At 36.6% G+C, this 27,355-nt stretch overlaps 1 protein-coding gene across 6 annotated transcripts in view; it reads right to left on the reverse strand.

The window, feature by feature from the left end:
- The window catches only part of NRG3 (neuregulin 3), a 1,213,654-nt gene that overhangs the window by 120,864 nt on the left and 1,065,435 nt on the right, over positions 1 to 27,355 (reverse strand). For 5 of the 6 annotated variants that reach the window (XM_011995216.1, XM_011995221.1, XM_011995220.1 and 2 more), the window contains one exon: positions 24,556 to 24,582. In XM_011995216.1, coding sequence (XP_011850606.1) covers positions 24,556 to 24,582 — 27 coding nt within the window. The remainder of the gene's footprint in view (positions 1 to 24,555; positions 24,583 to 27,355) is intronic. The other variant, XM_011995217.1, reaches the window with a different exon arrangement.

Consider the following 27,355-nt stretch of genomic DNA (forward strand, 5'->3'; position numbering starts at 1 on the left):
GGAATCCACAATCGGTTTAACACTTGAAAACTAATCAGTTTTACTATTGATATGTCTGGTTACATGGATTTTTCCTTTATAACAAATGTGTAAGCAACATATTTAGTTTTTTTATATTTTTCTCTATATGTTCACAATTTTAGAAAAACAACTTATTTTTTCCTAAACATAAAGCCACTGACATTACTTAAAAAAAAAAAAAAAAGAAACTCAGAAGGCAGATCATCTATAGTCCCTATATTTTCTAATAAGGTTCCCATAGCAACCCAAGTAGCATGAGAATAGAGTCTATTAAATTCACTTAGAGTATTGGCTTTCTTGGCTTGCTGTCACCAGTCTCAGAATAGAAGTCCTTCAGCCTGGCAGAGTGATGCCACGAGCTATCTTTGTCAAAACAGAAGATCTATAAACCAGCAAAAAATTCCTCTCAGGTTGTTTTAGTTGAAGATGGTGAGCGGGGACTGCTGCTCATCAGCAGGATTCTTAAGGAACACTCCTATTGAGATTCCTTCAGGGGAAGTGTTGAGCCATCAGAAAGCATCCAGCAACCACTGCTGCTGTTTTACGTGTAACTCCACCTTCAAGCCCAAGAAAGGCAACGAATGAGAACCGCTTAAGACTGGGGCCAGTGACGCTTCCTCCTTTTTGATTTTTTCTGTTTCATTGTTTCTTTTGGAAGCAGGGCTGCACTAAGTTAGTGTATAGAATTGTAGTTCACGTTGAAGGTTCTGTAAATGAGAATTAGCTATTTAAATCTAGATGATTCTAACTTTGCAATTTCCATGTGATCCATCTATGTAAATTGAGTGACATTTACTGCCTACTTTAGTATTCCATCTGCCAAATCAACCTCTGCACCTGAATACCTAAAATGCATCTTGATATTATTATGCCTAAAAATTAGCTCCTTATATTCAACTTTCCCTCCCCAAACCTCCTTCTCTCAAGGTCTTCCTCATTCTAAGAAGTTGAAAACATCTTTTCAGTTACTGAGGTCAAAATCCTGGCTCATCTGTGATTGCTATCTCTCAAACCCGGTATCTGCTCTTTCAACAAATCCAGCAAACTCCCTCTCAGTATAGATCCAGAATCCGATTGGAGTTCACCAGTGCTGAAATCTTTGTTCAGGTCGCCCTCATGTCTCCTCTAGATCCTTACAGTAGCCTTCTATCTGATTGTTTTACCCTCCCTCTCAACCACACCTGGCTTTTCTCAAAAAAATCAGCTCTAATACCGAGTTTTGTCATTCCTGTGTTCAAAGTCCTCCAAGGGTTCCCCACTTCACTCATAACCAAATTCCTTACTATAACCTTCAAGGACCTTCCCGATCTGGGTCCTGGTAACCTTTCTGACCTCATCTCTTATAACTCCTCCCCTTGCTCATTCCTCTCCAGTCACAGCTGCCTTGAGCTTAAATTTGAGCTTTCCTATGCCTGGAAAGCTTTTCCCCTTAAAAATCCACAGAGCTTGTTCCTTAACTTCAATTTCTACTAAAATACTACGTTCTCAGTGAGCCCCTCCCTGGCTCACTGTTTAAAAATTCAACTCCTTGTCTTGACACTCTCCAGCCTTTTATCTGCTTGTTTTTATTTTTTCTTTCTTAAGAATCATCAGAATCAGTCATACATATTTTACTTATTTGTCTTGTTTATATTTAGTCTCCCCTACTAGAATATTAGCTCCACAAGGGCAGAAATCTTTGTCAGTTTTAATCATTCTGCATTCCCAATACCTATAAAATGATTGGCGTATAGTAAGTGCTCATACTCTTTTGTTAATAAGTAAATGAATAAGCATTTCCCAAGATATGTCATGCTATCTACTTACATTCCAAGATTTAACAATCGTTTCTTGTAAAAGAGATTTTTGTGTGAAAAGGTTTGGAGATTTCACTAATTCCATTTCTCCCTTGGAGTTTCACAAGGCACATTTTCGGTCATTGGATATGAGCATTTACATAATTTTAAAACAAATGCTTATTTTCTTCAACCCAGGAATCCCTCAACATATTTGATCATGGAATTCTGTCATGCACATATGTAATCATTTATTTATTTTAAATGTTTGTATGCTACGTGAGTGCGTGTGTACAAACACCTCTTAATATCACTAGGCAACACACTTTAAAAAGGGCTGCGTTAGAGTATAGAATTGGATTTGTCTCCAGGTTCAATTTTATTGGACCAGTCTATGCTTTTCCACAATTTCTAGTCATCTGGCTCCATTTAGACAAGAAAAATAAGAGCACACAAAGGGAGCTCCTATAAATGGCCCTTGTTTGATAAACAACGGTGCCATAATATGTTTCTATTTTTAAAAATCTGTAAACTTATTATAAATTAAATTGTTATTTAAATAAATGTAAAATGTGTATTCAAAGTAACTCAATAACACAAATTGCCTTTATCACAATAACTAGAGTGTCAGCCAGCACTGGGTTCAACTTCTGTCTCTACCACAAATTTTTTTTATATAACCAGCAATTACTTTAATTAGACTTGCACATGTTCAACAACAGATAATATATTTATTGATTCCCTTAAGCTCAGTTTTTTACATAGTCCAGTCTCTTTATTTGTGAAGTGGTGGCAATATTTACATTAGAGAAGATTAAAGGAGATAGAGCTTGTGCAGTGCCTGGCATCGTGCCTCACATTGCAGTTGCTGGGAAAATAGTCCCTTTACCTTCCTTTAATTATCTGTTTCAATACAGTGGATTTGGCTACACAGAATGAGCTATAAATATAAACTGCACAAAAAACTTCAGATGAATATACCTCTGATTTATACGTGTCATGCTTTCATGCACATTTTTCTAATTACTTTACAGCAAATTATAAAACAAAGCATTTAGTTGAAGCTCAATTATAAATGCTGATTCTAACAATTTGCTCTATACAGCAGGGATTGGAAAACATAATTCACAGCCAAATTCTATTTGCCATAAACTCTTTCAACCATATTTTTTGTTTAGTTAATTTTGTCTTTCAATGTGAAGGGAGTTTAAATGTCATCTAGGTAAGAGTAGAATAACACTTCCAGTGTAATCGGAGCTGATGCTTGCATATATAAAATCATTAAAAGTGACTTATGAAAATCCAATTGTCCAGCAACATTTAAGAGCCTGCTCTATCCTAATCTCTGAGCTGGGCATGAGGGACACACAGATGAATGCAGCACAGTAGTAGGAGCTTACAGACACCCTTTGAAAATAACACCATGACAGCGTCAGGGAGTAGAACCTAGCCACTCTTGCTACACTGCATCTTTAGCCAGATCAAAATAATGACTGCATGAGACATTTCCCAAGACATTTCTGAAGGGTAAGAACTGCTTCTGTGATAATGCATCTTTGCTAATTAGAACGATTTTACAAGGGTGTCATCAAGTCTCAAAGCTAATTGTATGAAATCCTCATTGAAGAATGACTACAACTGTCTATCTTTCTATCTAGGTGTAAATACATTGGGCTATAAGAATTGAGGAACTGAACTGGTTGTCATTTAAAGACAAAAGCAGTAATGGCGAAATTATAAGCTACACCTAGTAGCAGATAGCCAAGAAATGCGTGCTGTTGAAATCTAACTTTGTCTTTACTTGAGAAAATGTAGGCACATCTCGTAGCATCTCTCAGCCTCAATTCACAATAAGTATGCAGATCTGGATTACAGACTGAAAGGTCTCCAAAGGTCCGTTCAGCCACAATGTGCTATGATCCCATAAACTATTCACGGAAATATTCCGAACAAATCAATAGCACTGACAATACTAAGCCCCAAAGCCCAAGTGTATTGGTCGTATTATTCCATTAATTCACTAAGTCAGTTGGATAGGTAAAATAATGCATTTGAAGTAGTTTTCATTTAGTCAAAAAAAGCTGCAAAAGGTATTGATCCAATCTGAAACTTTATAAAAAGGCTCAGAATTGTCAAATACACATTCCTCTTCCTGTAAGAGAACCTGAGTTACCATGTATATGGGACAGAATCTCAGACTGAACCAGATCTTAACCATTTTCAAAGTTCCAAAAGGGGATTCATTTCCAGATATCTGGTAAACTTTCCCCCAAAGATGCCCTACAATTCTTCAATACCTAAAACCCTGAAAGCCTTAGTGATTACATTGCAATTGACTTACGATGTATAGTTTATATATTTTTTTTGAAGATCTGTATTGGCATATAACACAATTTACATTTGGTCTTAATTACTTCAGTCTCACTTTTACATAAGCAGAAGCTTTACAAACTCAAGTAGCTTTATAAACTGGAAGAAATTACAATTTATTATAGTTAATAAATAATAATATTCATATCCTATTGCTGTTTCAACAATGGCAACTTGATAGAAATGTCAGCCTCCTAAGATGTTGGGTATAATAAAGCAATCTCCCTGGACCATGAAATCACTGTGACCCAGCAGGTACACTGTAGTCTTCAGAGAAAACTCCAGCTTTCCCAGAGACAGTTTCTTTAATGCTCATGTTTCAGCTACAGGAGCATCATGCTTTTGCCTTCTATTGTCACAATTGTGTTAGAAAACTCATTGTGTTCTCAGTAGTGAAATATATACATAGCCATACATTTTCCAAAAAAGAAAGAGTATTTAGAAAAGTTATAGTTATGGGGAGAAGATTATTCTTCTTGGATAGAAGATTGACTTTACCAAATTGAAGATATTTTCTTATTATAACATCAAGCTAAAAAAAGAAGGTTTTGAAATCTGGAACTGTAGTTCTGAGATTTTGATCCCATTTCTACAGCAAACAATAAATAAGGGACATCCACATCCATCTCAGTATGTCCTCACTTGTCAGTGTGTATATCTGAAGGACAGAATGACTGGAAAAGTTCCAGCTGTTATCAGATAGAATCAATATTTTTTGTATATATGAGAGAAAAGAACTTTAATGTGCACATTACTATCTTTTCATTGGTCAGACTAGTGGCAATAGCAAGAACACTAATCCTTAGTGCAACATATATTTTTCTGTTGTTATCAAACATCATTCAGGTCTTTGCAGTATGAAGAGTAAGAACCACTTGGTTCTACAATTCTAGGTAAAACTTGGTAAATATATGTTGGAAAAACAAACATCAGTTAGAAGTAGAAAGCACAATTATGCTACTAGTTAAAGAAGGACAGGGGATAATGTCACATTGTTTTAATAGTTTAGTATCCATTTTACAGCAATATCAGTTTTCTGTGTTTGTCATAACTGTGGGCATTGCCAAACTGCTAGATCCTACCTACAATGGCATTTTAGAAGTTACTTTAGTTTTGATGAGAATTTAAACATTAATCAGGGAAAACAGAAAGGTGAAAAATATTTTCCAAATTTCTTTTGGCTGAAAGAATGTCAAATTTTTAAATCTTATTTCCTCAATATGCAAACATATCTGTAATTTTATCTGTGGGACAGAAAAAACAAAGATGACAAAAGTTAGAACAATATGTAAAGTGTTATATCTCAAGTAAATCATCGTAAATATAATATATAAGTAGAAGTTGCTAAAAGGCAGTTCTAGACTAGTCCACTAAGAGTGATATTTTTGTTGACTAAAGGCTATAATAAAACAACTGCGGTTATATAAGACAAGCATCTTTCTTTTTTCAAGGGAAATTTTTAATGGTAGACAGGTAAAACAAGGTGTAGACCCATTATGCTTATATCTCTTATACAACTATAAAGCCAAAACAAATTACAAGATAAATATAAGCAATATTTCCATACCAAGAAAACTTAATATAAATACATTTCAAATAGACAGAATTGCATGATATCATCTCCACTCTGTAAAGTGTGGCTGGAGAAGGGGTAAAAGAAACTATAGTGAAATATTTACAAAGCTATCTCCTGGATAGAGCCACAACTCTGGTGTGAAAAAAATGATAGAAAAGATGAATCAGGATACTTTGGATCATTTACTGCATATGAGCTACTCTGGAAGTATGACATACATTCTCTCAACTAAGGTTCAAAATACCATGGGACATGGGTTTTAACTTCTGAAAAGTTAATGACAAACCACAGCTTTTCTGAAAATAGTGCACAGGAAAAGAAAGAGTTGAAAATAATATAAGTATGACTAAGGAGATAAGACTTAGAGAGAAGCCAGGATAATTATGTTGAAGTACTAGACAGACTATGAGGTGAAGGAGCAGATTAGAGAACAAATATAAGTTGACTTGGGAAATTCTTTTCAACAATTCCAAGAGTTGTTAGAATATACACTGCACTATTATTAGCCCTGTCTTACAGATAAGAGTGCTGAGACTCAGGAAAATTAATGTACCCAAATTCTAGTAATTAAGAAAGCAAAGATTAAATTCCAAGAATCTATGACTTTATGATCCTGTGCTATACAGGCAGACAGATTTCAACTCTATATACAGACTGATCAGCTAAAAGGGACAGGTTCAACTTGCTGATCTCTGAGGCTTCTACTAAATGTATAATTAGTCATAATATATCATTTATTCACAGAAATAAGAGCTTGATTGGGCAACTGCTGCAAAAAAAAAACCGGAAAAAAAAAAGGGTTGAATTTAAAAAAAAAAAAAAGAACTTTTAAAAAAAAAAAAACTTCCAAGAAAAAAAAAGCAAGCCCTCCTAATACAGCATATTCCACATACGTCAACGTATTACGTAACTACATTTGAAACAAGGTCTTCTACACATTGAGAGCATCATAAACTTATAAAAGTAAATGTTTTTAGAGAAAGGGTATGCTTGTTTTCTTCCAAATACATTATTTTGTTTTATACTAACCACATTCCTATGAGAGAGGTATGAATATTTTACAGGTGAATAATAGTCTTAATCACCCACACAGAGGTAGCCACTGGCAGCTAATGTAATCATTGGTTTGTCAGGTGTTTAAACCTGGGCTTTTCCTGGGGTCCTAGTCATTGGTAGCAACTGTTACCCACCTTAAACAGGCAGTATTGAGAAGATAACACAAAAGAATGTGTGACATAGACCTTTGTAGCATATGGAAGTCCTACACAAACTAGCCAAAGGCTCTAGGAAAGTATGTGGTAGACAATCTCTAAGATGCCCTCAAGGACCCCATCTCCTTGTAATGTGAGCTAGACCTACTAACTCCTGACAAATAAGATATGGCAAAAGTGGTATGATATCACTTCTGAGACTTAACCAAGGAACTTACAACATTTACCTTATTTGGTGACATTTTTGCTACGGACCAGTGATTCTTTAGTGCCTTCCATTCCCTTCACCATCCTTTTTGACCAGGAATGTCTATAACATTGTTTGCTTGTCTGCCGTTGCATGTTAGGTGTACGTGGGACAGATAATTGTCTAGTTGACACAGCTACAGTCAAGAAGAACTCTACTCATGTCGCCAAAGCTTAAGGAACTACATGTGAAGAGCTTCATCTTCACCTGGATTTGATTTAGACAGTGGGATTTGAAATTCAAGCAGAGACTGGAATGAGATGATAATGTCCTTTGTGTCTTTCACAATATTTTGGGGATAGAGACATAAACCATGGTAACACCATAATCTAGCGAAGTTACAGTAGAACACATAAGTGCCTTATACACTAAAAATGCAGATCTGCATGTAAGATGTACTAGGAAAGGGTGGTAACTCTCAGTGTCATGGCACATAGAAATTACATGCAGAAAAGATGGGCATGGACAATTATGGCATGTTAAAAGAAGAGAACATGCTTCTGAATGGTCGAGAAAGGCATGAGTAGATGAGATGAGGTTAGCCAGGTGGTGACGCAAGATGCATCTAAAATTCTGTAGTATTTGGCACTGTTCCAGGGGAAAAAAAATGAGGAAGACTCCTAAAGCACACAGCCCAGTTCTTGAGGGTTTCCAGACACACATGCACACTCAGTAAAACAGGAAAACACAGTGTAGTACATTAGGAAACGAAGAAAGGAAGAACATAGTTTGAATGCCTGTATGTCAACACATGCATATGTGGTGTGTTACATCATCAGTCTTTATATTAATGAACCATCAGAGGTGGACATTGATATAGATAGACACATACACACATACAAAAATACGTAGATATATAGCTAGGCAGATAGCCCATGTCTCACAGCATATAGGAGATGAAGTCAAAATTTTATAAATGTCCACCTGGCTTCAGCGTGTGAGTGTGTGAGTGTGTGTGTGTGTGTGTGTGTGTGTGTGTTTAATACAGTGCTTGAATCCCATAGCAGGCCTTTTTCTCACAGCAATAGAAAAGTAGAATCATTGAATCACTACTGTGATACAGTACAACTCTAGAAGATAGGCATCTTGATTATCTTCTGGTAGGAATAAAAGGCCCTACATTCTCATACAAGCATGTTTGTGACTGAAGTTAGCAGCCTGAATGTAATGAGAAAATGAATGGGTAGTGAGCAGATAAAGACACAGCTGTTATTACTTCATTAATAAAGCCTTGAACTGCATCTTTTGGTAAGTTAAATGGTACTTTCTTCCCCAAAAACTCATTAAGTAAGTTCGCATGCTGCTATTTGCTTTTTGAAGCATCCATATCTGAGGTGTTAATCTATTTCACTCACAATAAGAACTTGGCTTTAAAACAGTTCATCAATTGCTCTGACAGCAGGATCCATCCTGCCCAGAACCAATGAGCTTGCAGGTTGTGTCTGCCTTGTTAAACAACCATAGCTGCCGAGATAATTTGGGAACAGTTTAGCATTTTGTGCCTAATTTTCATCGTGTAACAAGCAGAGCTGCCCCTTGGGACACAAAGCACTCTCTTATTTCAATCCCTTTTGCTAAGGTTCCTCATTAATTCTGCTTATCTTCCTGCACTGCTCATATTAACTGTAACTCAGCCTTCCTGGGAACTGGAGTGTGAGACAGAAATGGGTCACTGGGGGGCCACTCCTTACGGTGCTCATGGCCCTACAGCATGGGTTGCCAGATAAAATACTCAAAAATGAGTTAATTTGAACTTCATGTAAACAACAAATACGATGTTTATAGACACACCTCATGCAATACACGAAACATACCGAGCCTAAAAAAGTATTTGTTACATCTTTGAAGTTTAAATTTATGTGGTGTCCTACATTTTTATTTACTAAATCTGGCCAACCTACCCATGATGTACCTTCTATAGCTGAGGCCCTAGTTGAATGTAGTTATGGCCCTGGCCCAGTGTGCTTGGAGCCCAGCACAAACTAGGATATCATCATATTTGGAGAAAACACACCATTTTATATTATGCTGCTAGGGAAGGATTATGGGAAGAGTTCAAGCTTTAGAGACATTTGGATCTGGATTATTATTCATCTTTACTATTTATCAGTTGGGCATATTACTTTTACTTTCATCGGCCTTATTTCTTCACGTATATCATGGGAAAAAATTCCCTTACTAGGCTTTTTAAAAAGACTAACTTTCTGTGTCCTGAATCTCTATGTCTGTCTTTGTCACGAATGGCAGTCTCACTCACCCTCACTCTAAATATGGACAACTTTCTTGAATACATACTACATAGCTCCCCAAATCCGGTATTCCCAAGGATACTAAAATGAAGTATCCTTTACTTCAGGCAGCCGGAGAAGGGCGGTGAATGGGATGGGTGAGTGCTATTCCCACGACTCCATGCTGTCGGAGGTTGGGGAAGAGAGGCCCCTGTGGACTAGAACCGGCAGGGAAGGCTGAAGCTAGGCCTCAGTGTGGGCTGCTCGTCAGTATTTGGGGAGCAATTTTCTCCAAACCAAAGGTCAGGTCACTCAGGTTATAGTGATTTCATACATCACGTATTTAAGATTCTTGGTAACTTCAAAAGACAAAATATGATAACTCCTGTGAAGTCACCTGCCATGCCCATAACTTATATAATAGTGAACATTCATTCCCTTTCCTGTATGCCTCATAACTGGTGAGTGCTTGAAAGCTTCATCAATAAAAGGAGCCCATATTCAATATACTTTCAACACAGCATAATCTTCTGCTTCAATTCTCATGCAAAAAAAAAAAAAAAAAAAGGGATGAAATCCTTCTCAGAAGAGTGAATGCAACATGCAGAGAGGCGACCTCACTGGATAAGCAAGTTTACTTGACTTCCGTAAGCTGAGTTCCAATTCTCTTGGAAACATTAATGTTTAACAACTTTAGCATTCAGTACTACTAAGTGAATTGGAAGCTTCAAATTTAAAGTCTTCTTTAGGTCGGGCGCAGTGGCTCATACCTGTAATCCCAGCACTTTGGGAGGCCGAGGCGGGCAGATCACGAGGTCAAGAGATCGAGACCATCCTGGCTAACACGGTGAAACCCCATTTCTACTAAAAAATGCAAAAAAAATTAGACGGGCGTGGTGGCGGGTGCCTGTAGTCCCAGCCACTCCGCAGGCTGAGGCAGGAGAATGGCGTGAACCCGGGAGGCGGAGCTTGCAGTGAGCTGAGATCGCGCCACTGCCACTGCACTCCAGCCTGGGCCACAGAGGGAGACTCCATCTCAAAAAAATAAATAAATAAATAAACTTCATTAAATTAATACCATTTTTTTAATGTTACTGATTAAACAGAGGAAATTTCAAGAAAGAAGATCTCTGATTGAGAATTAATCTAGAACTAAATTGCACGCTCTTTCGTTTCATGGGTGCTTTGCTTATACGTTTCAGGCATTTAAGCAACTTAAGAGTTAAGAAAAACATATACCATTTACATTTATTTTTACAAGTGTTATTTCAATAAGTATTCCTTGAACTTTTATAATTATGCTAAGCATTGGGCTGGAGATCCACAACCAGCAAGTTCTGCTATCGCAGAATTTATTTCCTAGTGAAGAGGCTGGTGAGAAAAAGGTGAACACATAAATTAGTTAGACTTTAATAAATGCAATGCAGGAAACAAAAGAAGCTAATACAAATAAAATAGGCGGTGCATAAAATAGAGAGGCTAAGTCAAATCTCTTACAGAATGTATTGAATTGAATTATTTATTATGAGAAGGAATCAACCATGTGCAGATAAGTACAATAGCTAGTGCTAAGGGAAAGGCAGGACAAAGGCCCTGGGGTAGGTAGAGAAATGAGAATAATAACGTGGTAGGAGTGGTCAGGGTGCTAGGCAAAGCCAAAGCACGGAAGACTTGGCATGACAGCTGATAGTACCTAGATTTCTTTCTAAATCCATTAGAAAGTTTCGTGCAGGGGAATGGTATCCTTTTATGTATGTTTTAAGGAAAAAGTTATATGTAATCCAAATTAAATTATAACGTGATTCCCTTTGTTGATGCGAGCCAAAATTTCCAAACAGATTGCCTCATCCTCATCCTGTTTATGCTGACATCTTCATTAGGATGTTTCCATCTCTGCCCATAAAAATCAAATGCTCTTCCCTCGAAGACCAGTTCAAGGTCCACTTTGCAACTCATCTCACTGCCTCCCCAGGCATTCTGCACTTGCCGCTTTCTCTGAATCTGGCATAGACTAAATGAAAATTTATCCTTCTAACGTCCACAGGGTTGCTTAAAGGGCTAGCATTTGGTGAATATTTGAAGTAAAATCCCAAGCTCGTTCCATTAGCTAGGATTCTGCGATCAGTGCCTTCAGGCAAACTCTGCTCACAGCTACTGACAGAGTAAGCTGTTTAAGAAAATCTCATCACCTTTCCTGCTTGAAACCTCAGAAGGTTTTCTTCTGCAGCAAGATAAGGTCACACTTATTTCAAAGGGCAGACAGGATGGTCATAATCTGCTCTGGCCCCTTCACCAACTACATCAAGTTTATCCAGTTCTGGGACTCCTTGTCATTTCCCAAATGTGCTCTTCCATCTCTTATTTCCTTCTTCCTTTTCCCTCTCTCTCATGTTTCCTTTCTCCAGCTGCCAACTGTAGAAACATTATTTTTTATTCTTTCACTTAAAAATGGCCTGAACTATTCTGATGTATGTGGGTGCTCCTTCCTCTGTCTCCCTTTACCCCAGGATTTACCTTAACCGTAGCTCTAGCATATATGCTCCTTTGGACAAATAGTTCAAAAAAGGTTGCCTACAATAGATTTCTCTCTGAGATTCACAGATGAATAGAATACACCTAAGACTTTGTGAAAAAATGCGGTAGAGGTACAGAACCTAATGTTTTCTACATGTATGTGAACTCAAATCCTATTTATGTTCATGTGTGTCAAACATATATTAACATCCTGTATATGTCTGGGACATCTTCATCTGACCTTTCGTAAACCAAAACAAAACTTCAATTTAAGTCCTTTTTGCAAGAATTGCAATAATTGGTTTAAAAGTCTGTCCCATGTGGCTGGACGCCGTGACTCATGCCTGTAATCCCAGCACTTTGGGAGGCTAAGGCGGGTGGATCACCTGAGATCAGGAGTTCAAGACCAGCCTGGCCAATATGGTGAAACTCTGTCTCCACTAAAAATAAAAAAAATAAAAAATAAAAAAAATAGCCAGGCCTGGTGGCAGGCACCTGTAATCCCAGCTACTCAGGAGGCTGAGGCAGGAGAATTGCTTGAACCCAGGAGGCAGAGGTTGCAGTAAGCCAAGATTGCACCATTGCACTCCAGCCTGGGCAACAAGAGAGAAATTCAGCCAAAAAAAAAAAAAAAAAAAAAAAAAAAGTGTGTCCTATGCACTGAACTGTGAACTTCTTGAGAGTCTGTCTCGCTTGACTTACTGTAGCTGGCCCAGTACAAGGCCTGAGCTCTCACAGGGACTCAACACATTCTGACTGACTGACCCATCATGAGCTCACAAAGCAGACAGACTCTGCTTATTGAAAAGAACCTGTATCATCTTCACTTTGCTGTATCTGCAGATGTTCCATCATTGTCCTTTCTTCCCTCTCCTATTCCACTGACTTATCCTAGCTCCTGAAGCAATTGTAAGGCAGAACTGGATATAAAAAAACAATTTTTTAACCTCTCTGATAACTCTGAGAATTACTTTCTTTCTTTCTTTCTTTTTTTCTTGGCAGAGTTTCAATTTTTTTGCCCAGGCTGGAATACGGTGGCACAATCTTGGCTCGATGCAACCTCTGCCTCCAGGTTTCAAGAGATTCTCCTGCCTCAGCGTCCCAAGTAGGTGGAACTACAGGCACGCACCACCACACCTGCCTAATTTTGTATTTTTACTAGAGATGGGGTTTCACCATGTTGGTCAGGGTGGTCTTGAACTCATGACCTCAAGCGATCCACCCGCCTTGGCCTCCCAACTTCTGGCATTACAGGTGTGAGCCACCATGCCCGACTCTCTCTGAGAATTACTTTTTAATGACAATCTGAACATCATTGTTGCTCGTTATTTCCCTTTATTTTAACACATTTCACATTTTCAGAACCTACTACCAACTCACGTGCAGTTGAGATATTTGGCATACGTAAGTAATCAACTAGATACTGATTAAAAGATCAGATTATTCTGAGTCTGATTTGATAAGTCCAATGTCCAATCCTTTTTGTTAGACTTGCTCTCTGACAAGGAAGCATTCACTTTTTACAAGAAGTTCAATAATTTGGTAAATGTTCAAGCTATGCCCTTATTTCAGTTCATAAAAATGTTTCCCTAGAAGAAACTAGAAGCTCTGCTCATGGCTGGTCTTGATCTTTCAGCTAGAATTCATTGCCCCAAATCTACCTATCACGATATAATTATTACATAATTAATGTTTCACCATATTACATAAGAAATTCATGAAAGTCTGCCCAAGATTTTGCTAACATCCATATATTCACACTTACATAGAAACTTCCGATCTAGTTATTTAACAACTTTACAGAAAATATCATACTATTAATCTAGCAAAGATGTATTGGTCTTATGTTATCCCTCAGTGAACAGCACTGCTTTTTCCAATAGTTTAATACTTTCCTCAGTGTCTATCAATCAAATTTGATTAGCTGATGTTAAAATCTTGTCCAAAAACGTCTTCACAGAAATACTCATGTTCTTCTTTGTAGAAATCATGATTAATAGACCTGCATACTTCTTCAATACATCTTTTGGTTGTATCATTTTCAAAGATCACTGAACACTATTAATCTTACCTGAAAATTATCTCAGAATTGAATTTATTTGACTTAGTTGTCACGACTTTGTGTAAACACTTTTACTTCTCCCAGTAGGAGGTACCAATATGGGCTAGTGACTACTCTTAATAATTAAGCCAAAATATTATCCTTACATGTATGGCTTGGTAGTCTTTGGAACATCCATGTCAAATAAAGATAACTTTGTTAAAACAAAATACTTGGAGGGCTTGTGATTAACAGCGCATGTACTGAGGTCTATGTTAAAATAAACAAACAAAAAATCAAAGTGTAAAGGGAGAGAGTGGGCTGGGCACGCTGGCTCACGCCTATAGTCCTACCACTTTGAGAGACCAAAGCAGGAGAATCTCTTGAGCCCAGGAGTTTGATACCAGCCTTGGCAACACAGAGAAGCCCCATCTCTACCAAAACAAACAAACAAAAATTAGCCACACATGGTGACACATGCCTCTGGTCCCAGCTACACAGGAGGATAAAATGGGAGGAAGACTTGAGCCTGGGAGGTCAAGACTGCAATGAGCCACGATTACACCACTCCACTCCAGCCTGGGTGACAGAGCAAGACCCTGCCTTGAAAAATAAAAAATAGAGAGTGGTCATATTCCTTAAAATAAAATAAGTGAGAAACCAATATTATGTAAGTATTAAATACTTCTTCAACAGAATCTTTAGGAACCAGTGGAGAGATGGTTCAAATCACTATTTCATTTGGCAAATGTTTTCTATCAGAGGAGATAGATGAGTAAGGTCTTTATACCTCAATGGCATATACAGTAGAACCACCCAACTGACTTCACTCAACACAGTCTGTACTCACCACAAAACCTTCAATACAATACAACTTCTGTAGATTATCCCATATGAGAGAACACAATGACCAGCTAAGTGGTCCTTTTTATACTGTTGGCAGTTATAATTCTGAATATACAGCTATAAACAAGATCTGGTTCATATTTCATTTGCTTGTAGCTTGAATAATTGTGAGTTACTAGCCAAGATCCTTATGACATGAAGAGATTCAGAGAACATCACTTTCAAAAAACTAAGGACTAGTCACAGAACTGCTTTGCCATTTGAAACATTGCCAGAGTATAACCTCTTTGAGGAACCATGGAGCCCGCTTGCCCCTCCGTTAGTCACCTAAATAATTCAAGAGCTCTGGAGAAAGAAAGAAAGAATTCAACTCCTATCTGCTACTTTCCTGCTCTTTAGAAAGATATTTCAGCTAATTAGTAGTCAGGTTTTGTCATTTATAAGATAAAGATATAAATAGTTACTACTTCCTGCACTTATTTTGAGAGCTTAAAGAATCATGTAACTTTTGTTTTTCCACTATATCTGATTTCTCATATAGTTTAACATGGCAAAGGGCACACTAGCAAAACTAAACTCTTTTAATGGCACTCCTCCACAAACACACATCTATGCATATATATGCATAAATTACCATTTTAGTCTATGCACAAATATAATATATTCAGATGAATGAAAACACTTTTTTTTTTTAACAAATAAGTCTACTTCAGAGACTCCAACTTAGGAAAAAAGAACCCTCAGTTCTATCTCTAATGCCAATTCACAAACTAGAACAGAAATATGAATTCATTTGATTGACATATGAGCCTGTTAGATTTAAAGGGAACACCAATTCATTTACAATATGCAGGGTAGCTCTAAGAAAAAAAAAAAAAACCCACTTCCTATCATCTAAACAGAATCATAAACTGGTCACTTCTTAGGATATTATCCCCAGTGCTCACTAAAATGCACTAAAGCCTATTTTCTTTACACAAGGGGATGAAAGAATACCCAATGTATGATTAAGTTTGAAGTAATATTCTATCAATTCTAAACCTATAAATATATTTTATATCACAGACTTTGGGTATAACACATTTCTATGCCTTCCATATGGAAAACACTGTTCCTTTCTTTTTTAACTTAAAAAATACAAAGATTATCTTAGAATAACATTTTATGATTTTAATTAAGAATCTTATTTTTCTATGTTCTATACATCTTTTGATTAAAAAAATTACACCAGAATTTGCTCAAACAATACTTTCCATAAATACATTATGCTATCCTAAAAACAATGTCAAATCATCAACAAAACATTTAACTGACAGCAGTCATTTTGTTTAACAGATGAGAATGAAGGAAATTTGCATGAAAGATCTTCCACATAATCTTCAACTCTCCTTGTCCCTTGCTAATACATTTTCAAATGTCATTGCACCTGCTTTCATATAAACATCTTTGATGCCTGGAACATCGAATGCATCAAGGCATTGTTAGAAAAATAACTACTTAACAAATAGCTCAAAAGGACATAAGGAGATATGTTTCATGATTGGGCATCTCACAGAGTAGCTAGATATTTGTTAGATAAGAAATCCTTCGTGATTACTGCACCTTCCAAAATGGCCTGTCTAACATGCCCTTTGGCCAGCTGCCTAAACTAAATGCTTGGTTGTTTCTCACATCACTCAATGAATATTTGGGCTTATGAGGAAGTCTGTCAATTCTGTCTCTTGATCTATTCAAACTGTTAAGGAAATTTCGAACATCTGACTGTAAAAATCTCTATTTTCCCTCATGCATGCATGAATGAATGAGGTTAAGACATGAATTTTAGATATATATTTCTGGTTACTGATTTTCTATCAACTCTCTTTATTTCAAAAACTTCACAAACACAATTCTGCTTCTGTGTGCATTTCCAAATTTCTGCTCTAATTATGTCAGTGAACTTCATTTTTTAAGTGACATCGTATTCCAGATCAGTATTTGCTGTTGAAATTTCCATGGTACCAATCCCAGGAGCATCATTAAGAAAAACTCATGAATATAAATGAAAAATCCTGTTGAATGTTGACAGTTTTACAGACATTAGGTTTGGCATGGCTTCCTCAATAGGATAATCACTCCTTAAAATTAATAGATCAACTCAAAAACCTTTTTGGTTACTTGTATTTCCTGGAGTTGATATCCTCTTTCCAGTCCTAAAGTGGTGAGTCTCAGAAGCTGATAGATACAGGAAGAAAGACTGAAATAGCAAGTCTCACTTTAATTTGGGAGCAATATGGAGCCAGTACAGATCTGCACTATGGCATTTCTCAGTATAGCTTATCCACTTTGGCTGATACTCAGCTTAAGTGTCTCCTCTCCTGGAAAGCTGTTTCTGAACTTTCCAAGTCCATTCAATTGGTTTCTTTCTTTTTTTTTTTTTTTTTAATATCGTATCTTGACTAAACCTTTTTTAGTGCACTTATTATAACACCTCACTTACGTGTAGCTTTCTCTTTTTAGTTTTAGAAGTTTTGGACATCTAGGAATATGAATTATATATCTGCATATCCAATATCTTATACATCTGGCATACAGTAAATGTGACAAATGTGTGTCAATTAAATATAGGATTCTTGCAGCATATGACTTGGAGTTTCCTGCTATAAAATAGGAATTTGTTAAACTGTATGAAGTATTGTGGTTTTGAGACTGATCAGTAAGCTCACAAATAGAGCTGGTCATTGAGAGTATAAAGATTTGGGAAGAAGAGATGTGTGCTTCAGATCATCACCTCCCTGTGACCCTGTGTTCCTGAAGAATAAATGAAATTCATATTGCTCAAAGCAAGAATAACAAAAATAACAGAAAAAATGTGTTATGTATCTAATTAAAATAGAACAACTGGACAACACAAGCAAGTGACATTTATCCATTTATCTCAGGTATGCAAAGTTGGGTCAATATTAAAAATCAATTAATGTAATCCATCACATCAAGAGACTAAAAAACATCACATGATCATATCAACAGATTTAAAGAAAGTGTTTGACAAAATCCAACACCCATTTAAGGTAAAAACTCTCAGTTAACTAGAAATAGAGGTGGACTTTTTCAACTTGACAAAGAATATCTACAAAATAATGATAAAAAACTTGTAGCTTTCTCATTAAGATTATGAACAAGGCAAAGTTGCCCCCTTTCATTGTTCTTTTTCAACATCATACTGGAAGTTGTAGTGAATTAAATAAGATAAGAAAAGGAAACAAAAAGTACACAGATTGGAAAGGGAAGAAGTAAAACTGCCTTTGCAGATGACCTGATTGCTTAGGTAAAAAAAAATTTAAAAATTAAAAATATTCCTATAACAAATAAATGATTATATCACTGTAACAGGATACAAGGTTAACATATAAAGTCAAAAATTTTCCTACATACAAGTAATAAACAAATACGATACAAAATTAAAAACACAATAGCATTTACATTAGCATCCCCCAAAATGAAATATCTAGGAATAAGTCTAGCAAAATAAAAGAAGTATACAAATAAAACAATAAAACGCTAATGAAAGACTTAAAAAATAAAATCTAAGTAAGTGAAGAGATATTCCATGTTCATGAATAGGAATACTCAATATTGCCAAGATGTCAGCTCTTTTCAACTTCATTTATTGATTTAATGCAATTCCAATAAAAATCCTAGGAAGTTATATTGCATATCTTGATAAATTGATTCTAAAATTTATAGGGAGAGGCAGTAGATCCAGAAAAGTCAACATAACATTAAAAGACAAAGTTGAAAGACTGACCCCACTTTACTTCAATACTTACTATGAAGCTATAGTAATCAAAACAGTATGGTACTGGCAAAAAAAAAAAAAAAAAAAAAAGACAAATAGTTTAATGGAACAGAATAGAGAACCCAGAATAGACACACATTAATATAGTCAGCTGATCTTTGACAAAGGAGAAAAGACAATACAATGGAGAAAAGATAAACTTTTCAACAAATAGTGCTAGAAGAACTTGACATCCACATCCAATAAAACATGAACCTAGACACAGACCTTACACTCTTCACAAAAAATTATCTCAAAATAAACCACAGACCTAAATGTAAAATGCAAAACTATAACACTCCTAGAAGATCACATATGAGAGTATCTAGATAAACTAGATTTGGCAATTGCTTTTTGGATACAGTATTAAAGGCACAATACATGAAAGGAAGATTTTATAATCTGGACTTTATTAAAATTGAAAAATTCTGCTTTGCAAAGCATATTGTCAAGAGAATAAAGGGAAAAGCCACAGAATGACAGAAAATATTTGCAAAAGACATATCTGATAAAGGATCATTTTTCAAAATATACAAAGAATTCTTAACAATAAGAAAACCAACTGATTAAAAAATGGGCCAAAGACCTTGGCAGACACCTCCCTAAAGAAAATATGCAGATGGCAAATAAGCATGTGAAAAATTACTCCACACTAAATGTCATTAGTGAAGTCCAAACTGAAACAGTGAGTTACTATTACATACCTATTGAAACGGCGCAAATCCAGAACACTGTCAGCACCAAATGATGGAGACCATGTGGAGCAACAGGAACTCTCATTCATTGTTGATGGGAATACAAAACGGGATAGCCACCTTGGAATACAGTTTGGCAGTTTCTAAGAAAACTAAACATACCCTTCCCATATGACCCACCAACCATGCTTTTTGGTGTTTACACCAACAAGTTGAAAATGTATTTCTATACAAAAGCCTGCACAAAGATGCTTACAACAATTATATCCATAATTGTCAAAAGTTGGAAATGACTAAGATGTCCTTCAAAACGTGACAATGTAATATTATCCAGCTTTAGAAAGAAATGGGCTATCAAGCAATGAAAACACATGAGAAAATTACTAAGTGAAATAAGCCAGTACAAAAGGTATTATTCCAAATATATGACAGTCTAGAAAAGTTAAAACTATGACAATAGTAAAAAGACCAGCGGGGCTGGGCGCGGTGGCTCACATCTGTAATCCCAGCACTTTTGGGAGGCCAAGGCGGGTGGATCACGAGGTCAGAAGATCAAGATCATCCTGGCTACCATGGTGAGACCCTCTCTTTACTAAAAATACAAAAAATTAGCCGGGCGTGGTGGCGGGCGCCTGTAGTACCAGCTACTCGGGAGGCTGAGGCAGGAGAATGGCGTGAACACCAGTGTCGCTTGCAGTCAGCCTAGATAGAGCCATTGCACTCCACCCTGGAGGACAGAGCGAAACTCCGTCTCAAAAATAAAATAAAATAAAATAAAATAAAATAAAATAAAATAAAATAAAATAAAAAATTTAAAAAATAAAAATAAAAAATACCAGTGGTTGGGGAAAGGGAAGGTCGACTAGAAAGAACACAAATGATTTTTAGGGCAGTAAACCTACTCTGTATGATAATATAACAATGGATACATATCATTATACGTTTGTCTGAATCTATAAAAAGTATAGCATCAAGAATGAACCATAATGTAAACTGTGGACTTTGAATGCTAATGATGAGTCAATGTAGCTTTAGGTTTGTCAGTTGTAACAAATGTACCCTATTGTGGGAGATCTTGATTATGGAGGTAGCTGTGCATGTTTGAAGCACTATGGGAGGCCGAGACGGGTGGATCACGAGGTCAGGAGATCGAGACCATCCTGGCTAACACGGTGAAACCCCGTCTGTACTAAAAAATACGAAAAACTAGCCGGGCGATGCGGCGGACGCCTGTCCCAGCTACTTGGGAGGCTGAGGCAGGAGAATGGCGTGAACCCGGGAGGCGGAGCTTGCAGTGAGCTGAGATCCGGCCACTGCACTCCAGCCTGGGCGACAGAGCGAGACTCTGTGTGAAAAAAAAAAAAAAACAGAGGATACATAAGAAATCTCTGCTATTTGCTCTCAATTTTGCTATGAACTTAAAACTGTGAAAATCAAGTCTATTAAAGAAATTGACACACACACACAAATAGAACTAGCATTGATTAATTGGTGGCACAACAATAAACTGACATTATTAAACTTACATATAGATTATGCCTACATTTCTGCTTCCAGCTGAATTTATACTTAGAGATGCCATATTCCTTGGGATGATGGCACTTTCAATGGAAGGAATTTTATCCATATGGATTCTATAATCATAAATTAAATCTAGTCTGGCATTGTGGCTCATGCCTGTAATCCCAGCACTTTGGGAGACTGAGGAGGGCAGATGACTTGAGGTCAGGAGTTAGAGAACAGTCTGGCCAACATGGTGAAACCTGTTTCTACTAAAACTACAAAAATTAGTTGAGCGTGGTGTCAGGCGCCTGTAATCCCAGCTACGTGGGAGGCTGAGGCAGGAGAATCTCTTGAACCCGGGAGGCGGAGGTTGCAATGAGCCAAGATTGTGCCACTGCACTCCAGCCTGGGCAATAGAGTGAGACTCCATCTCAAAAAATAAAAATAAAAAAGTTAAATCTGAGAATATTATTTTCAAAGCAACAAACAAAATTTTACATATTCAATTAGAACAATCTGTGGGGGTGAATTATTGAAGTCAGTGAAAACAGTATATTCGCTAAATTTATAAAGCTATTAACTATTGAAAACAATCCTTTGTTAGCTGCCATTATCTATATGCATACCGGCCACTCCCTTGAGCCCTGAGTTGTTCCCCAACCCCTTCCCTCCGAAAAAATCTCTACCGCTGGAGTCAAATATTCACCCACTGAGAATTCATTCCCCATAGGGTCTTATAGCTATGATTCAAATCTATCTTTTGCAAAACTCACTAGTACCTTAGTCTTGTGGTTCATGTAGCTGAACTACACAACAATCTACTATTTTTTTTCTGTGTCAGTAGCTACATTTCTTTAAATGAGTTCTAAAACAGAACTCTTAATATACACATTGCATCTACAGCAAATTGTAACTCTATAAATTACCAGTGCCACTGGCAGTCCTCAGACACAATAGGAAGCATAACAGGATGGAGACTGGTCCATTTCTTTCAACACTAATTAACATTTGCATGGCAATTTTAGTTTGCTACAGCCATGGCTACACTGGGAATCTGGAGCTACCCCAGTCCCACCACCAACCACGCAGTGTTTCCTGCATTTGAGGGCATTCTGCTGAACAACTTATAAAGCCTCACTGAGCCTGCAATCACCACGGACTAGTGGGGCAAATTTCTCTTGGATAAGAGGCCCAGGGCCCATTTTATTCAAAATGATTACTGATGCTCACACCTCCATGCTATGAATCCCTGCCATCATCAGCGAATGAGGAGGGTACAAATTGTGTGCCCTTCTCAACAACATATCCTTACTGAAAAAATATGCCCATAATTTTCCATAATTTGTGGCCCATGACTCAGCTATCTACTCCTCTTCCACCAGTTAAACACTGCACTTGGCTCAGTGAAATTGCTCATCCACATCCAGCAACACACACTCTGCATTCTCAATCTCTTCTTTGACTCTTTCTTTTTTTTCTCCTATTTTAACTAAAACCTGAATCTTTCCTGAAAAGTCTCATTTTCCTCTACCTGTCTCAAGAGCTGTTTTTATTTTCTCACTTTCAGCATTGGGAATCTGTCCTCCTGGCTTCTAATGTACATTTTCTCTTGTCTATTATGAAAAAATCCTGTTCCTTTAATGTTTATGCCATTCACACAGTGGCAGAGATTTCTAAAAATGCATTTCCTCTGTTCTCTCAGGGCTCCATTTCCCAGACTGTTTTACAGTAAAATGAGGTCATGTGATTTAGCTCTAGCTAATAGAATATTAATCAAAAAGTGATATGAGTTCTTGTAGATCAGTCGTTTAAGAATTGGGTATGCATTGGCTCTGTTCTGTTTCCCAATCTGCTTGCTAGATGCAGATAACAAAGAAACCTGTGTAATAATGAAACCATAAGATGGAAGAAGCCTGGATCTCAAATTCACTACTTGGATAAAGCTAGTCATTTGCTACCTTAAACAGGAAATACATCTACCTTGGACAAGAAAAAGTAGTATCAGGAAACTGCTACTGTCTTTGAGCCATTATAATAACGTGGGCTCTATTTTTTGATGTAGCTGGCATTACCCTTAACTATACTCTTCCTTGTCATCTACTAAATTCCAGTATAGTTTATCTTATTAATGGGAAACTTTGGCATAAAACAAACATTTTTTTCCTCTCTATCCCAACCCCAGCATTATCATGAGTAACTGGAATATCCATTAGACAACTTATCCGAAACTATGTCCTCTCAGGTCCTTGACCTCTAGTATCAAATTATTCCCCCTTCAACCTCAGTTTGGTTATTTACACTCATAGGAATGCTTTGAATATTGTCATCTCCTGTAACTCTTCCATCTTCAAAATCAAAATCAACCAATCTGCCATATGACTATAATCTCTCCATCACACCAGCTTGTTCAAGTGCTCTCATGATGACTATTAATTGATTTCATTGAGACGATCATCCTTCTTTCACTTCCTTCCACAACTATCTCACATTCCATTGTGCTTCTTTTGAATAACATCCTAAATTTCATTGGTTTTCTGAGTTTTCATCACATCTATCCAACAAAACCACAAGCCTGTAGGAATTGAGCTATCTGCCTTTTCTATGGTGTAATAACCAGAGAATGGAGCAATAATTTGTAACACCATACAACTGCGAATGCCAATTCCATCATAAAGATGTCTCACAAATTTCTAATTAACTCTCAATACTTCCAACAATACAACCACCAACTTAACATCTATCTCTCAAATATGTCAAAATCATCCCAAATCAACACTTTTATAAGTATTTGCTGAATGAATGGGTGAATGGATAAATTAATACAAGTGAGTATATAATTATTATCACCATAAACATTCATGTATAAAGCAAGTATTCATATCCACATCATATAAGAGAAAAAATCTGAATTTAACAGAATCCAAGGAAGCCAATGAACTTTGATTCAAATTGAGATCTTCTCAGTTTCCCTAAATCTAAATCCGGAGTGTCTTTCCATCCATACACTACGATGCATATTGAACCTTATGAAATGTTCTTTCTTCATTTAATGTACAACCATAGACTCAAAATGAGAATTAGGTCTAATTTTGAATGCAATTGTCTTTGACTATAAAAATGATGCCCATGGAAGGCCTTATAATGCTTTAAAACCTACACCATTCACTGCAAATACTTTAAAGGAAACATTTTAATTTTGTGAATAAAAATATTTAATAGCCCACACTCCAAATTAAAATTGACACCAAAATGTATCCAAAGGAATCATCTCACAAAAGGAAGGAGATTCAGAAAAAAAATTAAAAATTGACATATAAAAATCATTGTTTTTTATCCTTTATTGAGTGTTTGCCATGTTGCAGACATTATGCTAAGCAATTTATATGTGCAGGAAAATAGAACCTATTATTATCCCGATTTTACAGAAATGAAAATTGAGAATTAGAGGAAATAATCAAAGCCAGGAACCAAATACAACTTCTGTATTATTCCAGACACTGTATTTAACATTAAATTGCCTTTCCAATAAGTAGTTAATTATTTTATTTTGAGCCATTACTTAGTGAAAACTCGACAAGAGTATTTTTTTCCTACTAATAGCGTCTGATAATGAGACATTTCAATTATAATCAGATGGAGAAGGAAAGCACTATGTACATTATACAGCTTAGCATTTCCAGGATATTAAACGAGCAAATTGTTTAGTCTTACCCATGAATTCAATCCCCAAGTGGTCTGCTACACCAAAGTCAGCATGGAAGGAAGGGGAAGAGAAAAAGACAAAAAGGTTAGAAAAACTCTATACATGAAAATCAGTGCTTATAACACTAACCCTCCAAGGCAAGGAATGTGCCTCAATTTTAACCCCTATGTTTGCTTAGAAAAGATACATTACAGATCACCAAGAGTAGAGTTGCTCTGAACACTGCTGGGTATTTCCTCAAAGCCTCTGAGCTATAGCTTAGATTTTAGATGAACTAATATTGCATAAATTATGAACAATGCTAAGTATACATTTAGCAAAGAAAGAAAAGAAAAATTGTTATATACCATGAACATCTGGCACTAATATTCTTTTCAGAACCCATAATATTTTATGTGGAATAACTATTTGTTCATCATGAATTTATTTGAACCTCCATAATAAAAATAAAAGTGAATAAGCAAGGAACTTCTGCATGACAGGCCCTAATCAGGTGTACTTTACCTCCACAAAACAGCAATGATATTGGACTTTTTTCTCTCTCTCTTTCACTTTTTAGAGGAGAAAACTGTGCTTCAGTGAGATTAAAACTCTTACATAGGTTACAAAATCTGAGACAGTTCCAGGGCACAAATTTTGTTGATCTGACCGTTAAGCCCCATGACTATTTGAATTAACAGCCCATCCTACCAAACACAAATGGCAGCTGTGTCCATGTCTGTTCTATGTGCATATAGAATGCAGACCATCTTGACCAGCTAACATCTGCCTGATCAGCAGAGCAATGAACTGTACTGGGCTGGGCCCCAGCATTCAACCTCAGATGTCCCTCTATTTAAATGGTTCTGTTTTAATCATTCAGTTATTCACTCATTCACTTTTACAATTCATTGCATTCATTAATAATTTTTTTCTGTTGCCATAATATTTGTCTGAAGAGAGAATAAGGGAAAAATCTATGGTTGCCATTGTAATTGTTTCCAAGACTAATTGCTGAGCTTCCTTTTATGAATTCTTTATTTAGCAAATAAGCTTTTCCTTTTAGAAAATATGCATCTAGTTACCTTGATTTCAAAGCCTTTTGTGTTTGTAAATAGGTCATTTAAAAAGTTTATTTAGAAAAAAAAATATACACAGCATAAAATTTATCATTAAAACCATGTTTAAACTCAATGTAATTAATTATTAGGTTGGTGCAAAAGTAATTGCGGTTTTTGCCATTACTTTTGTTAACCTGATATATTGACAATGTTATACAACCCCCACCACTTTTTTTCCCAAATTCTTCCATCATCCCAATCAGAAACTCTTTGACCCCTAATCCATAATTCCTCATTCATCCCACCTCCCAGTTCTAATCTACTTTCTATCCCTATCAATTTGCCTTATGAACTGTTCACATTTACTTATATAAAGAAAGATGGTGACAATGTTTCTAAAAAGTAGATGCATTCGTTTTTTTCCTCGGCATTTCTTGACTGCTTACTCTGTGGTCATCATACACATGGTGATAGATATCAGGCACACTTTCATGTAAAGAAAGGATTCTTGTTCTCAAGTAGCTCAGAAACGAATGAAAGACCATGGAGAAAAAGCTATGGTCATGCTTTGTCATAAGTGCTATAATGGAAAAGCAGAAAATGTGCACTGGATGAAGAGGCCATGGACCCATAAACTTGCTGCTAGGAGGGAGAGAATGTGAAATACAAAGAATAAAATTTGTACAACCCCATCAAAGAGTGGGCGAAGGTTATGAATAGACACTTCTCAAAAGAAGACATTTATGTGGCCAAAAAACATATGAGAAGAAGCTCATCATCACTGGTCATTAGAGAAATGCAAATCAAAACCGCAATGAGATACCATCTCATGCCAGTTAGGATGGTGATCATTAAAAAGTCAAGAAACAACAGATGCTGGAGAGAATGTGGAGAAATAGGAACACTTTTACACTGTTGTTGGGAGTGTAATTAGTTCAACCATTGTAGAAGGCAGTGTGGCGATTCCTCAGGGATCTAGAACCAGAAATACCATTTGACTCAGCAATCCCATTATTGGGTATATACTCAAAGGAATATAAATCATTCTGCTATAAAGATACATGCACAGGTATGTTAATTTCAGCACTATTTACAATAGCAAAGACTTGGAATCAACCCAAATGCCAATCAATGATAGACTGGATAAAGAAAATGTGGCACATATACACCATAGAATATTATGCAGTCATAAAAAAGAATGAGTTCATATCCTTTGTAGGGACATGGATGAAACTGGAATCCATCATTCTCAGCAAACTAACACAGGAACAGAAAACTGAACACCACATGTTCTCACTCATAAGTGGGAGTTGAACAATGAAAACACATGAACACAGGGAGGGGAACATCACAAACTGGGGCCTGCTGAGGGGTAAGGGGCAAAGGGAGGGAGAGCATTAGGACAAATACATAATGCATGTGGGGCTTAAAACCTACATGACAGGTTGATAGGTGCACCAAACCACAATTGCACATGTATACCTATGTAACAAACCTGCACGTTCTGCACATGTATCCCAGAACTTAAAGTAAAATAAAATAAAATCAAAAAGAATGGAGTCTGTAGAAAAGTTGGCAAGACTATTGTCAGTACTTGTTCAGGTCATTGACTTCTCTGCACGAAAGGTTTTGAGAGCGAATCCCAAGTAAGAGTAGACAAAGAAGTTTATATCAAAGTGAAAGTATTGCAAAATGAGGTGCAACAACCTTCTTTGTCTACTCTTACTTGGGATTCGCTCTCAAAATCTGAGAGGGAGAGTGGGCTGCT

This window comes from Mandrillus leucophaeus, unplaced genomic scaffold (assembly GCF_000951045.1).
Source record: "Mandrillus leucophaeus isolate KB7577 unplaced genomic scaffold, Mleu.le_1.0 Scaffold478, whole genome shotgun sequence".
Taxonomy (NCBI): domain Eukaryota; kingdom Metazoa; phylum Chordata; class Mammalia; order Primates; family Cercopithecidae; genus Mandrillus; species Mandrillus leucophaeus.